Genomic DNA, 15757 nt, shown 5'->3' on the forward strand with positions numbered 1-15757 from the left:
ACCATATACACAAACTCCTGTTTTAGATTTTCTATCAGCAAACATCCTGTTCAATAGTCCTTGGGGGTTTTGAGTACATTCACAAAATGAAATCCCAATTTGCTGACAACAAGTGAGCACGTGTGAAGTTTTTCAAAGTAAGGAAGCTGCTTGAAAAACACAACTTAAAAAAAAAGAATGTACTCATTACTTAACAATAGGCAAATAAAGTTAAACCAACCACTAAACAGGTTTTAAGTGAGGCTTCTTCCCAGAACTTGGAGATAAAGGAAATTAGCCCTCAGAATTTACTTTTGAGATTAATGGATCACAGCAAACAGGTTAAGTCACTTTTACGACACCAGAATTACTCCTAGCCACACAGCCTTCAATGTATCTTGCTTATCTAGCTACCTTAAGAAATTTCAGGCAGAATACATACTAATAAGTTAACAGAAACAGGAGTCATAGAAGCAAAAGCTGGCTGTGCCCAAATTAACATTGTGGAATAAAAAATGGATGCATAGTATCAGACCTAAAACCCTCAGAGCATTCCAGATCCACTGGCAAGATCATCTCTACTGTAATGACAGATGTTTCAGAGGCAAACATCTCTTACAAAACAAGCAAACTTCTGATTATTTGGCTTACATCTGTCCGCTTACAGCAATCAAATTTCGGATATTAATATAGCTGTGAATTCTCAAGTTAACACATTAGTACCATAACCTGGGACCCTAGAAGGGTAGGAACAGAATGTGCTACTTTTCCAATGCAAAAACCCCTAAATCAGCCTATCATAAACAAATTGGTACATGAGATTAGCATGTGTCACCAAGCTTCCCTCATGTGTGGGGTTTATTAATCCTTCATCTGGGTAAATGTGGTTAATGAATCCTACTGCATCCCAAGAAAGCAGACTGCTGAATCAAGAATTCTCCATAACCAAAGCTCTTATTTTTCTTAGCAAAGACATCTTAAAAATCACCTAGCGATTTAAGCACAGTAGTAAGTGAGAAACAATGGCTTTTCTGTGTAGATAAAATTCGGGAACGGTGAAATATCTTGACAGTAGAACTCTCTCCCTTTAGAGATATTACCATGTTTTTAAAAATCCTTATTTCCATAGTAAACGCAAAACCTAAAATATCTAATCAACCAAGGGTACTTTGAGAGTACATAATAGTCATGCATATGCAAGCAGTGGTTTATTTCTAAGATTAGTTAAGGAATAAAAATCAGTAACTTAAATTCTCAAATACAACCAGAAAATGTGCTTAAAATGTTTTAAGGCAAGACATTTGGTAACTAACAAACATATTTCAAATTTGGTTATCTGAAATAGTCATTTCCTTTCAACTATCTGAAACTAGTCATTTCTTTAGTTCAAAGAGGATAGGCCAGAAAAGTAATGTATCCTACATAATCATAATCTGTTCGCACAAAGTTGTGTATGCACCCCTTATGACACTCTGCATGAAACCACGTATCATGGTAGAAATTTTCTTTTGACGCTTAAGAACTCTAACAAGAACAAATCTGCATACACAGAGAAGATCAAGATGCACTTGTAACTGTTTTCAAAGATAAACCTTGGGGTGACTACACAACTTTTCAGTATTTAAATACCTGCAACAAGAAATGAACCTCAGGGTTAAACAAGAAATAGGAACTAGGAATTATGCAAGGTCTCACCACTCAAGGATACTACCATCAGTTTATTTGGTAAAGTAAGCCTCTGAGAATGTTTCTGTGAAAAAAACCACTCCTTTGCTTTGGTTCTGAAAATATTGTATTTTAAAATAGCTAAGGCAAATATTTAGGGGGCACAGCTCAATATTGAAAAATTAGTTGAAAGAGGTAGAAGTAAAGCCTTTCTATGTAATGTGCTTCTGCGTAAAGGTAACAAATCTATGATCTTTGATCTAGGGAAAACACAACTAAAAAATGAATCACTCTTTTATAGGATGTTTAAAGATAATGCTTTTTAATAGTTCAAATATTTTTAAAAATCTCATCAAAAATGTATCACCTTAACAGTACTTTGCACATGTGGAATTTCATATCTAAATTTGATACTATTTTGGTTTATTTATGGCTACTTACAAGAAGACTCAGTAATAATGTCCATTCATTGGAGTCTTTTTCTTTGGTTGAGCCTATTGGGACCAGGCTGATGAACTACTTTATGCAAATGAGATGGTTAAATTCATGGCAATATGAATTATAAGGGTTCTCATTTAATGGAAACGAAACTTAAAAGAAATTCCATATTTTATCCCCATTGTGGTTTACGGAAGCTAATATCCTGTTCAGAGGTTTAAGAGTTTGAATAGCTCACACAATCCTGTAAAAATTACAACTGGCTGCCCTTTAATAAATAAAGTCATTGTAAAGAATTACATTTACAGAGTGAAAAGTGAATACATAGCATTTCAAATTCGATTTTGGAAGTACTAATAAGTACTGACCCATAACAATATACACTAGCTACCTTTTTAACTGTCCATCATTAGCACCAATAAAGATTCAACAAAATTACCTTTATTCTCACATCTCAAAACAATTCTGCAAATTCTTAGTGAAGTATAGTCACAGACCTTAAATATTCACATTGTTTTCTATGTCATACTGAAAATAAGTTCACTACTTTTCTGGATATTCTTTACAAAATCTTATTAAAATTCCTGGTATTATCACCCCAATTATACAGTAGCACAATCACCCTACGTCGTTTCACATGATAGCTCCTTAGAGGTTTCACATCTAAATTACCAAGAACAAAACCCTTCCCTCCCTCATCTTGCACTCATCTTAATTCTATACTAGTCCTTGGATTATGTACCACTGTAAAAGTATAACTGTATCAAAATTACCATGTTTATGGATACAATAATATGTCATACAGAGTAACAAAGTTACATGTAATGACAAAGATTACTAAAGTTATGCCAGACAAGAACAAAGTTAGGACATGCTAGCTAGGCAAAGTCCCTAGAAAGAGGATCCTAGTATCCTAAGTTCAAATAACATTGACAAAATAATGAACAATTATCTTAAAAAAAAAAATTATAAAGCTACTGGCAAATCAGGTAATTGCTAAATAAGAGTAGAGCACGAGATTAAACTCTCTAATATTTACAACTGCAACATACTTGAGTAAAATTACAATTGTGCACATATCAGTGGCTTTGTAACAAAAATAATTCATATACATAGAGGAAAAATTAAGACAGTTTTCAATTCAACAGAAGTTGAATTCAACCTATCTCAAAGATACTCAACAGCCCAAAGATTTACCACAGAATTGAAGATTAGCTGATAAACCAGAGCCATGTTACCGGCATTTAAGACAAATTTTAAACAAGTTAAAGTCTATTGTTTGTTCCGAAGTCAGAAGACTGTGCAAACTTGACTTCAACAGGAATATACTGAGATGTGCAAACAAATGTAAAACCTCCACTAGCTGTTTACCTGGAGGCTTACCTTTTTTTTTTCTCAGTGAGCTTCCTGTTAACAACCATAAGCTATAAATACAGGTACAATGCACAGTCAGTGATCTTTTTGTTTTATTTATTGTTAGAATATAAAAGAACTGAAAGAGCAATAAGTTTAATTTCATTTTTATAAGGAAGACTGCATTTACCTGAAAAAGAAATATGGCATCACACACAAACACGCTTCAGGGGAGGAGTATGTTTAAGAACATGGTGTCCTTCTGAACGCTAAAGGAAAAGCGATTCCTGTTTACTGTTAAAATACGTAGTGTTAAAGTTCTCTATTTAAGAAAAAGACTTACTAATTCTTCACTAATGTAAGTTTCTGTGAATTTAGTTTTCAAATCACAGTAATCTACATAACCATTATTAACAGCTCTGTGTTTATAGTACTGCAACAAGCCAACAAACACTTAAATGCACTTCACATCAAGAGTATGTAAACTTTATTTTTTCCTCTTCAAGCCTTCAGAAAATTAGGGGCTATTTCAGCAGCCAATCTGGTCAGAACCTCTGAAGGCAGAATCAGTGCCTCACAGTGTAAATGACCATCTGTGGCACTGCATACCCATCTGGTAGTGAAGTGTCCCCCTTCAGTGGCTTCCAGTAAGGCCTAGAGTTTAAGGTTAACATGAAAAAGTGCCACCTTTGTTTTAGATTAGTGATGGACTCTGACAAGATAAAATAAAGTTATTCTGTATATTGTTATACTTACAAGCAGCTCCAATCCTGAGTATTTATGGTAATATCTAAACATACAAAAATGTATGTACATTTTTCTCCACTTTCTTGTAAACAGTTGTCAGTATACTGTTTTATCCCTTTATCATTGAAACATGCAAATCATACATACGAGTATAAATACACAAAAGAAAACAATTTACACTCATTCAAAAGCCAAGCAACAACAAAAAATAGCTACAGTATTCAAATTATAAATAAACGAATGCTTGAGGCATCTTATATTCCTAGAAGCAGCCAGCCATTCACCCTAATGTTCTTAGCTGCAATTGTAGAAATACTGAGTTTTGCACCTTCCATGCTTTTACAGTATTTATAACACTATCATATGTGGAGATAAAGACTTGTTTACTATAATCTCTTCTTTTCAGAATGAAGAATAAAGCAGCACTTACAAATATTGAAGCAGTGGCAGTAACAGCAGGTGTTACCACTGCTAGATCAGGAGGAAGTTTTCCATTCTAACAATTTTTAAATTAAAAAAGTAAAGGAAAAATTGACCTAAACAAATGATTACATGTTCATTCCTTGGGCACTTAACAGCGAGTCCAGCATGTCGAATGTGTCTTTGTAGTCCATATGCTGGCTGTTTGTACTGTACTCGTGATTGACATCAGGACCGTTGGTCTCCACTGGCTTCTTGTCCAGTTTCACGAGGGTGCTGAGATGTCCGTAGCCCACCTGGTATGTGACAGGGGGAGGAGGGGGTAAGGGATGGTTAAAAACAGAGTTGTGAGAGGATACATACTGCTTAACAGAGGAGGAAGAACTAGATGAACTACCTGAACTTTTGGAACTTTTGCTCATTTTGGAGTGATGGTTGTGAGATGCATCATTGATATGCAGCTTCTTCCTTGAAGAGCTGGAACTAGAGGAAATGCCATCACTGCTCAGGCCAACAGGACTCCTCAGAACAGCGGGTGGTATCCCATCAGCACTGTGCTTGCTGCCACCACTGCTGCTGCCACTGTATGAGTGGGAATACTTGTGACTGCTGGGGTGGTGGCGGTTGGAAGGATGCTCCTTGTGCTTCTCCTTATGGTCCCTGCTAATATGCGGGCTGGAATGCTTGCTCTTCCCACTGCCTTCATCAGAAGAGCTGTGTCTTTCTGAGGAAGAAACTTTTATCTTCATTTTCAGTTCTTCTTTACTGACACTTTTATCAGTGGGTGGTATTGGAATCCGTAATTTCAGTGATCCACTCTTTTCCTTCTTATCTGCCATATATTTTTCAGGTTTTTCAGCATTTGTAATGGGAATTTTCATTTTAATGGGAGAGGTTACAGAACTGCTGCTGGCTGCCTGGGACTGTACATGTTTGTGTTGCTGTTCTACCTGGGCAGCTATATAATGATCCCTTGCATCCAGATCAAGGGTTTCTAGCTTACGTTTTTCTCTGTATTTATCTAAAGACATTTTCTGAGGAATTACTCCAGGAGTAGCAGAACTTGGCCCATGGTGTTTACTGCTTCCTGCTTTATGAGTATAATCTTGCTTAATATTAGAATGGTCAGAAATTTTGTCAGGTCTGTGATGTAGTCCTGAATGCAGTGATACAGAAGGTCCCTGCTGGAAGTTGATGCTGTACTGGCTACCAGACAAAGATGTCTCCTGTTTCTGTGAATATATCTGTTCTGTCCTTGCCGACTCTTGATGTTGAGGCCATTCTTGGTGTGATGACAAACCATATGAGGTACTTGGCATTCCTGTTGCTAGCACTGACAAATTATCAGATGCATGGCTGTCTTGAACAGAAATATTTCCTGAATTTAGAGGTACTGGTGCAGGGAATGTTGATGTAGATGGTTTCTGAAAACTTGGGTTGGTAGGCACACCAGTAACACTATCTACTAAAATGGAATTCTGGACCAAAGATGAACCAAGAAGTGGTGTTTCTGATACTTGTCCATCTACTTTTGGTTTCTTAGCCGCCTGATTAGCCTATTTAAATAAAACACAGAAGAAGCAATGACAGCAAAGGAATTTAATACAAATTTCTTTGCTTATAAAAATTCTATATTAAATACATGGAAATAAAATCACCTGGGGTTTCACTTTATGTTACCAGTAAATAAATATCTTATTTAGAGGCATAAAAAGGATATAAATAGTTGAAAGCACTGGTTTTAAATTAGATGCAGACTAAATCCTAGCCCAGCATTTGAGAAAGGAATTTAACTCGTCTAAGCTTTAATTTTCCTGTTTGTAAAGTGAGGAGACTATTTCCACGGTAATCACTATGAAAATTAAATAAGGAATTTATAAAGTATTTATAGCAAAGTCTACTGGACACCGTAGTTGAATAAATTATGAGTGTATGTAGCTTACGAAACACTGTAATTACTTACGAATACTGGAAATAAGAATATTTAACAACAAAAATTCAAACTGATTAGCTATGTAGTTAACAAATTGATGTTCTAAAAACCCGCCAATTCTCTTACCCTCCAGTTTCGAATCCTCTTCAACCTACTAGGCGTTTTCTCCAATATTTGTAGAAACTCATGTGTTAGCTCTAAAGATAAAATTCAAATTTAAAACTTAGAAGGTGCCTTTAGATTTAGAATTCTCTCAAGTGGGCAATATTAGAAAGAAAGCGCAAGAGTTCATCTACTTCACCATCACCCTCCTAATTCAACCATCAGCACATACAGAAGTAGACACAGCTCTGAACTGGTATTTTCAAAGATGAATCTTAAAAAAATTTGTTTTAAATAAATAAAACACTCCTCCCACACCCCCCTGATTTTACATGCTTACTTAGAATCTCTGGAAAATTTAGTCACATTTAAAAAATTCCTTCCAAATAGAAAATCTCTATTACGCAAACATCATAGTAATAATTGGGATAGGCAAGATCCATCAGTAGATTCTTTAAAATCAGTGGGCAAAAGTTTAAGGAAAAAGAGAATATTTGTGTAATCCCAACATACCGTCCTCAAGATATTAATTATAAACAGAAAATCAGTAACTTTATGACCTTAACCAAGTGATCATGATTATCATTACCAGCAATGACATATCAACATAATACCCCATGATAAAATGCACAGTAGGATAAAACCCACTTCTGTGGTATTCTTGCCAAAAACGCATAACTTCACTCTAATAATGGGAAAACATCAGACAAAACTCCAATTGAGGAACATTTTATAAAGTAACTGACCATTCTTCTTCAAAGTGTCAAGGACATGAAAGAAAAGGAAAGACTGAAAAATTATCACAGATTAGAAGAGATTAAAGGGGCATGCCAACTAAATGGAACATGGGATTCTAGAATAGAAAATGGGGGAAATTTGAGTAAAATCTGTAGTTAATAGTATTATACCAATGTTAACTTCTTCGTTTTGATAATCATATTATTATTATAGAAGATGTTAACATTAGAGAAACTGGGTACAAGCTATAATAGTATAGAATCTGTACTACTTCACAATTTCTTTAGATTTAAAATCATTTCAAAGTTAAATGAAAAAAATTCCTTTACCTATACTCATAACTTCCTAGCAATCAACACTAGTAACATTATCAGTAAATCATCCTGGTTATATTTTTACAATTTTTTTCCTAAAATTTAGGATTACAATGAGATGACCCACTTTTCCAAAGTGGTGTGGTTATGATGAATTAGTTTTTGACTCCAAAATAGTGTCATTAATAAAGTTATTGGCCACTCTCAAGATAAATAATATTAGTCAAATGAATTACAATGTCACGTAATATTATTAATGCCAATTTAATAGAGACTAGATTCATGCAAAAACTCGGCACCATTATATGCTCACAAGCTGTGACAACTAATTCCTGCTAAAGACTCAGGAGCTTTTCGATTCAGTCTGGATGAAAACAATCTAATGTCTGTACTACCATTTCTTCATCTGAAAAAAAAATGACCACTTTTCTACTTGGACACAGCAGTAAGTCTAGTAGACACATGCCTTTGGGTCCAAAATTAACAATAAACTGTTTTGACTCGATTTCAGAAAAAATTCAAGTTACAAAAAACACATGAAGGTTTGTTATTAATCATTAAAAACAACCAAGCCCCCCCCCCCCAAACCCTGTTACAGGTAGGCCAAATACAAGCCAATGTTGTTTTGGGGACAGTCATTAAATGAATTATTTTAGTAAACACTGATGCTTCAGACACCGCGATAAAATTCAGATACTCTTAGTATCTTATACTTTGTTACTTTATTTTTATGGGATCACAATGTGATCCCATAAAAATGTGAGAAAAGGCTGCCACATAATACATTGAAATTTTCAATGTGTTAAGTGTCCAAGATTCCTATTCAGTGGTTCTCCAAATGAATAACGTACTGGAGCCTTTTCAGAATAGAAGCAAAGGGATATTTAGGTGCCTCCTGTTGTGTCAAAAAAAGACTTTACCTATTGATACAATTTAAGAGCAGGATAAAAGGCAGATTACTCGCTTTCTGTGAGCTTTATTTTAGCACCATATATACAAACTATTTTTATTAAGTTTATGCCTATTTTATCTTTATCTATTGACTGCTAAAATAAGACGGTGGCATAGGTAACCTAATTTCAAGTCACAGATGGAAAAAAAAAAAGCCCCTACTAGTTTTTTATTTTTTATTTTTTTGCGGTACGTGGGCCTCTCACCGCTGTGGCCTCTCCCGCCACGGAGCGACGCGCAGGCCCAGCGGCCATGGGCCCACGGGCCCAGCCGCTCTGCGGCACGCGGGATCCTCCCGGATTGGGGCACGAACCCGCGCCCCCCACATCGGCAGGCGGACTGCCAACCACTGCACCACCCTAGTTTTTTATTTTTTATTATTATTAAAAAAATTTTTTTACTGGAGTATAGTTGCTTTACAATGTTTTTTTTTTTTTGCCCACATCTCGCAGCATGCAGAACTTCCCTGACCAGGGATCGAACCCGCATCCCCTGCAATGGAAGCGTAGAGCCCTAACCACTGGACCTCCAGGGAAGCACCCCCCCCCGCCACTAGTTTTTAGAAGATGTTATTTCAACTCACTGAAGATTTCCTACCACTCTGAATAACCTTTAGAAAAACCTCTGGCAATGTAAGGAAAAGAGGATAATCATGCGGCAGTAATACAGCATGAGGTATATAATCCAGGAGAAATTTTTCAGGGAGGAAAAAAAAATACCAAAACAAAATCAAGAGACCTAACAAAGAGCATATTTTACCACAAGGGTAGACAAACTATCACCAGTGGGCCAAATATGACCTGCATCCTGTTTCTGTAAATAAAGTTTTACTGGAACACAGCCACTCATTTTACAGGTTGCCTATGGCTGCTTTCCAGTTACGGTGGCAGAGTTGTCTAGGTGCATAGATAGTATAGCCCACAAACCCTAAAATAGTTACTATCTGGCCCTTCACAGAAAAGGGAGAAGACCCTTAATGAAATTTCTGTCTTAAAGCATCTAAGATATTAATGGAAAACCACATTCCAAAGCCATAGGGGTCTCTCACTTTATATAACGCAAGTCATGTAAATCCAGTTTTCAAATTAGCTTCAATTTTGTAAAGGAAATTGGGGAAAGCCCACAAAAAGAAGCAGAAAACCTAACATACCAGTTTAGATTTATGCATATATTAGGTAAGAAATGTTATCTATTTCCTTTCTGAAATCTAGAGTGCCTGGTTAAAATGTCTTAATCCCCAGGAATCCCCTGCCTCTGGCCTGCTTATTTCTCTATCAGAAAAACGTCCTATCAGGAGACCTCCAAATTCCAGGTCCATGATGTACAGAACTTATACTCCCAATCTTTCCTTGTGAATTCATACTTATTAATGCAAGACAACAATGACACACTTTACCATCAGTGGAACAGAGCAAGGAATATTACCATGAAAATACCTTTAGCTCACTGCTTCACATCTTCTACAGTAAGCTAGTACCTGACTTTGTGCTTACACATTTTAAACTCAACAAAATTAGTTTACTTTATTTTTTATTTTTAAAAATTTATTTATTTTATTTATTTTTTGGCTGCATCGGGTCTTCGTTGCTGTGCACGGGCGGCTTTCTCTAGTTGCAGCGAGTGGGGGCTACTCTTTGTTGCGGTGTGCGGGCTTCTCATTGCGGTGGCTTCTCTCGTTGCGGGTCAGGGGCTCTAGGCGCGTGGACTTCAGTAGTTGCAGCACACAGGCTCAGTAGTTGTGGCACACAGGCTTAGTAGTTGTAGCACACGGGCTGAGCTGCTCAGCTGCATGTGGGATATTCCCGGACCAGGGATTGAACCCGTGTCCCCTGCACTGGCAGGTGGATTCTCAACCACTGTGCCACCAGGGAAGCCCCAAATTAGTGTACTTTAAATTAGGTATTCCTGTATTATCAACCTGTAGCATTATAAATCATATTTCTTTGAAAAGTCCTGAAAAGGCTTTAGATATTGAGTGCTGGTTAATATATGCTCATTTTTTCCCCCCTTTAGGCTAATGAATCCTTATTTTCATCCTGTTCATTTGATCATGTTACTATACTTTTTTTTAAAAAATAAATTTATTTATTTATGGCTGTGTTGGGTCTTCGTTGCTGCACGTGGGCTTTCTCTAGTTACGGCAAGCAGGGGCTACTCTTCGTTGCGGAGAGCGGGCTTCTCATTGCAGTGGCTTCTCTTGTTGCGGAGCATGGGCTCTAGGCATGCGGGCTTCAGTAGTTGTGGCTCATGGGCTCTAGTACACAGGTTCAGCAGTTGTGGCGCACGGGCTTAGTTGCTCCGCGTCATGTGGGATCTTCCCGGACCAGGGCTCGAACCTGTGTCCCTTGCACTGGCAGGTGGGTTCTTAACCACTGCGCCACCAGGGAAGCCCTGATCATGTAACTATACTTTTAAATTCTACTGCCAAATTGTTAAAATGGAATTATGTTTTTAAAGAGTCTTTATCTTTTCAAAATAGATGAAATATTAATAGATGAAATGATGTCTGGGATTGGCATCAAAATAACTATGGGGGAAGGAGGATGCTGGATTGGCCAGAACTGATAACTTCAACTGAGCATCAGTATATGGGGACTGAGTATTTTTTCAAACCTATACAAAAGTAGATAGAAGTTTTAATCCATAATAAAAAGAAAAAATTTAAATGTAACAAAAAGATTTATTTTCTCTACTTACCATCTAGTAATTCCAGAGTAACTGTAGGATCCACATATTCCCACCAATGTTTTCCATCAGTTGACACGGGAATCTCCCAATTGGACCATTTGCAAGCCAAATGAATGCATACACATGCTATCACTGTTGGTTTATACTGAAGACAGAAGGTTGTAAGATGCAGACTGTTGTGGAGCAGGTTTGGAACGAAGAGTCATAGAAATTCAAATATGTAAAACAAAGAAAAACATTTACCAATAAGATTAGAGCAAAAATAAAATTATAAAGGTTTTCTTTTTCAAGTCTAGAGTATAAAACCTTATTTTATTAAATTAAAAGTTAACATTATAACACTTTTTATGACTATGGTCATAAAAATTTGAACACTAAAAAACCTATATAGATTATGAACATGTTCACACTCTTACTTCCTAGAGTATATTATTAATACTACTAATATATTAATATTTCTAATTTTTTTTTACATCTAAGTTAAAAGTATTTTTACCTCTCTATAAAAGGAGAGGAAGACAGTATATTTCAACTAATTACTACATACAAGTAAAACGCTTTAAACTTTCTTTGGTGGTATTTTTGTTTCTTTTGTAATGTCATGGCAAAAAACTAAAGAAAAAGCAGACGACTATAAAACTGACAAGGTAATTTCAATAACACATCATAATCAGGGATTACCATTTGATGTGGCTTAACAAACATTAATTCTTAAGTAACTCAGACAACTTAAAACCTATCTAGGTAAAACTAACTTCTTCTCAGCAAAGCCACAGAGGAAACTTACCTTTTGCTGAACAGCTTGAAGGCCCAATGTTGTTAAATACTACAAAAATACTACCTTTCTCCTTCCATGACATGCCAAAGACTGGGCATGTAGCATGTCACAGCTAGCCTCTTCTAACCAAAGTTTTAAATTTAAGTGATTTTTTTGGCCTTGTTGTTCAGAATTTCTAGGGATAGAGGTTAAATCCCAGCAACATATACCTAAGAAAATATATTGGCTTTTGCCAATCCAAAGTTTTAAACAAAACTTAACAGTGTCACAAGAAATTAAGGACCACATAAAGATGGTTTGGTCCACTCCTCCCTAATGACTCACTTTAAAAACAAATTTACATCATTAATATAATCAATCTAGAACAAAATTAATATATTAGATGTGAAAGACTTTCAAAAACTATTCTTCCAGTTCAGTTTCAGAATTGATGAAAATGTCTACTGATCAAGCACAAACCCATACCATTCTTTATATGAACTGAAGAGTAAGTTTTTTTTTTTAAAGTAAAAATTATACTTATGCAAATCAAGGCACTAATAGGATGTGACTACTACTAATCTACTACTGGCGGGTATTATCTGGAAAAAAAAAACCAAGTTATATAAATTTTGTTTATTAAAAAAGCTTTAATGATTATTTTAAAGTTAAGATTGGATCAATGTGAAATTTTTTTAAATTGTCATTTAACTATAATTGTAAACTAGAAATAGCTTTATACTTACCAAGTTGCTCGAATTTCTACGTTAAGTTTAGCTCTTTGTAATCTTTAGCTGCTATTCAGGCTACCAATTTTAGACTTATGCACTCACAAATCGAGAATATGTCATCAGAAAGCACCACTACACTTCACATTGTGCATTTAACCCCTCTGTGCCAAAAGTCCCTTGTACAATACACCGCAAAGCAGACAGGAAGGTACCACCACAGTAGATGGTCCAGTCTCCTGCTGCAACAAGGGTAAGAGACACATTGAGGGGGCCCTGCATTAAAGGAAGCTATAGTGTGCTACAACAGTGCAACAAAGAGGGTCAGGATAACAACCTGTTGGTAGCCATGAAATAGGATGTCTGTGCCAAATCCTTGCTTGCTGTAAGAAAAGAAAAAAAAAACGAAGACAATACTATCAGCATTAACATGCTACCATCGAAAGTTCTCAACACAACAAAAACTTCAAAGATTTGTACACAAAAAGTAAATTTTACTTACTACTTACAAATATCACAAGAGCGCCATCATTTTCTATACTACTGAAAATCTTCAACAACATTCACTCAAATGTTTCTTGCTATCCCCCAAAGATCTGAGAAACAAGCCGATTTGCTTTTAGCTAGCCAGTTACAAGGGCTAAACTTGTTACTAAGTTAAGCATCTAGTCAGCTAAAAGTTGCAATAAAGCATTCTCCTGGATTTAAAAAAAAAAAAAAGAAGAAGAAGAAGAAAAGATTTTGAAGTCTAATACAAAATACAAAGAGTTGCCTGCCAGACTTAATCCTCAGTCATCATATTTAAGTTGGTTTAAGTACTTCCACCAAAAGAAAAAACAAAAACAAACCCCCAACCCCGAAACTCAGAGAGCACAAACTGCTCAGTTTTTCATCATGCTACTAAGCATCAACAGAGAATAAACAACCTAGAAACATCATAAGGATGTAGATACAGAAAACACCACTGTATTATTTTTAAATTATATAATCCAGTTAACCATAACGTTAGAAAAGATACAAGTACTCTAGAGGGAATCAGGATGCTTCAATACTGGTCCTCAATAGAAAAGCAATTTTTAACAACTAGCTTCTTGAAATACTGAAATGGAAAACAGTGCCCCTCTCCCTTCTTCTGCTTCTTATTCTTCCCAACAGGGATGCCTCTGCTATTAGTCTCCCCCCTTTCCCCAGTTACATTCATAATCACTGACATACCTTTCCTCTCTGCTCACCTAGGATCAGTTCACCTCAGCTCACCCCCTCTAACAGGTCTCAAATTCCTTGCCCTCTCCTATTTTTATTTGTGGCACCTGTAATTCCCCGCTGCCCCATGTGGATCATCAACATAAAGGTTTACAAAAGGGATTTGGGTTTAGCAGAGTTGTGCTAAGGAAGAGTGTCAAAGCATCAGATGTCTTGGAGGCAGTGTGACTTAAGTATGGCATTCTTTCCTGGTGGGGAGGGAAGGAGAAATCACAGAAATGAAAGGTCCCTGTAAAATGACATCAGCCAATCCTGCAGCAAAGTAGCATAATAACTTTCTCATCTCCAGAGGTCGGGGGCAGGGGAGAACTTCAAAGAACTCAAACCTTTTACCCTCACCCCCACCCACGAAAGAATCAAAACATATAGAAAAGTAAGTAAAAGTAAGTTTAAATTGCTATTGCAGTTTTCACCTCAGAACAAATGTAAATTCAATAACCTATTAAAAGTCATTGCAACAGAGAAGAATGTAGGGAAAATGTTCTTTTGTTAGCTGAAAGTGGTTTTAGGGGCAAAGGAAAAAAAATATACCAAACACGAAAGAACATTTTAAAAATGCAGTAAGATGCAAATTATAGTTACTTGAAATGTTAGTCAGACAAAATGATGTTAAACACATATGAGAGTCATACTAAAATTTAAGAATTGGTCACATTTTAAACATTAACAACAACAACAAAAAAATCAGATTTAAATATTTTGCTTTGGATGATATATCAAATTCATAGTTTTTGTAAATGTTTAAATTTTACTGTTCAATTTGGCAAAATAAATGGACTTTAATGTCTCTAGCTTCTCTAGATAGGATTTAAGAGAAGCTGACTCAAATTTCACAATACTAAGCTGAAAATTCAGTTTCATTTCCTACTAAGAGTGTGTGTGTATGTATATGCACATACACGTACATATTTTTAACCTATATTTAATATCTTCAACATCTGTCTTTACTAATCTCAACTTAAGGCAAATTATATGGCTCTCCATTATTTAAACAAAACAGCTTACCCTTTCAAGTTTTCAGGAAAACAGAACTTCTCTCAAGCTCTGTTTCTTAATCCAGCATCTACAATAGTTATCTATACAATTCTATACTACACTGTAATACTGAGGATGAGAAAGTGCTATAAAATATATAACCATGAAGAACAGAAACCAAAATTAACTATGTTCTAGTTTAGTTTATAAATGATAACATTTGCTTTTAGGATTAAAAAAATATAAATAGGATTTTTATTAGTCCATTTCTTAACAATGACAACTGTGGTACCAGACAACAGGTTTGTCTGTTTTTATATGTAGCCATTAGCATAGTAATAAAACCTTAACCTAGATATAAAGTGAATTCAATTTAGAATGAATAAGAGAACATTTAGGTAAACACTAGATTCAAGGCCTTCAAAAGTCTTACCCATTTTGTTTAGAATAAACCTAAACAAGTCTGGTGGTAAAGGAATGAAACTGCAAAATTTCATTTTCAAAAAGAAGTATCAGAAAAAGGCACACTAAAGGTTCCAAGTGGTTGCTATTAGTGTGTAACACTTCACATGGTAAACAGGAAAGTAGTAGTACTGCATGCATCTGTGTGAAAAATTATTTCTAGAGATACAACGATAGATACACAGGATTCATTAACAAGAGTAGAAAAATATATACCACATGCTTTATAAGGAGTAAAGAAAAC

At 35.7% G+C, this 15757-nt stretch overlaps 1 protein-coding gene across 7 annotated transcripts in view; it reads right to left on the bottom strand.

The window, feature by feature from the left end:
• Positions 1–1937: 1937 nt before the first annotated feature.
• The window catches only part of CCNT2 (cyclin T2), a 48212-nt gene continuing 34392 nt past the window's right edge, over positions 1938–15757 (bottom strand). For 4 of the 7 annotated variants that reach the window (XM_060152992.1, XM_060152996.1, XM_060152993.1 and 1 more), the window contains 4 exons: positions 13151–13196; positions 11338–11501; positions 6662–6732; positions 1938–6158 (listed from right to left, as the gene is read on the bottom strand). In XM_060152992.1, the coding sequence (XP_060008975.1) occupies positions 4731–6158; positions 6662–6732; positions 11338–11501; positions 13151–13196 (1709 nt within the window). In that variant the 3' untranslated portion in view covers positions 1938–4730. Of the gene's footprint in view, positions 6159–6661; positions 6733–11337; positions 11502–12831; positions 13197–13315; positions 14225–15757 lie in introns of those variants that run through there. The other 3 variants (XM_060152994.1, XM_060152997.1, XR_009541194.1) reach the window with 3 other exon arrangements.

Source organism: Lagenorhynchus albirostris, chromosome 6, assembly GCF_949774975.1.
Source record: "Lagenorhynchus albirostris chromosome 6, mLagAlb1.1, whole genome shotgun sequence".
Taxonomy (NCBI): Eukaryota; Metazoa; Chordata; class Mammalia; order Artiodactyla; family Delphinidae; genus Lagenorhynchus; species Lagenorhynchus albirostris.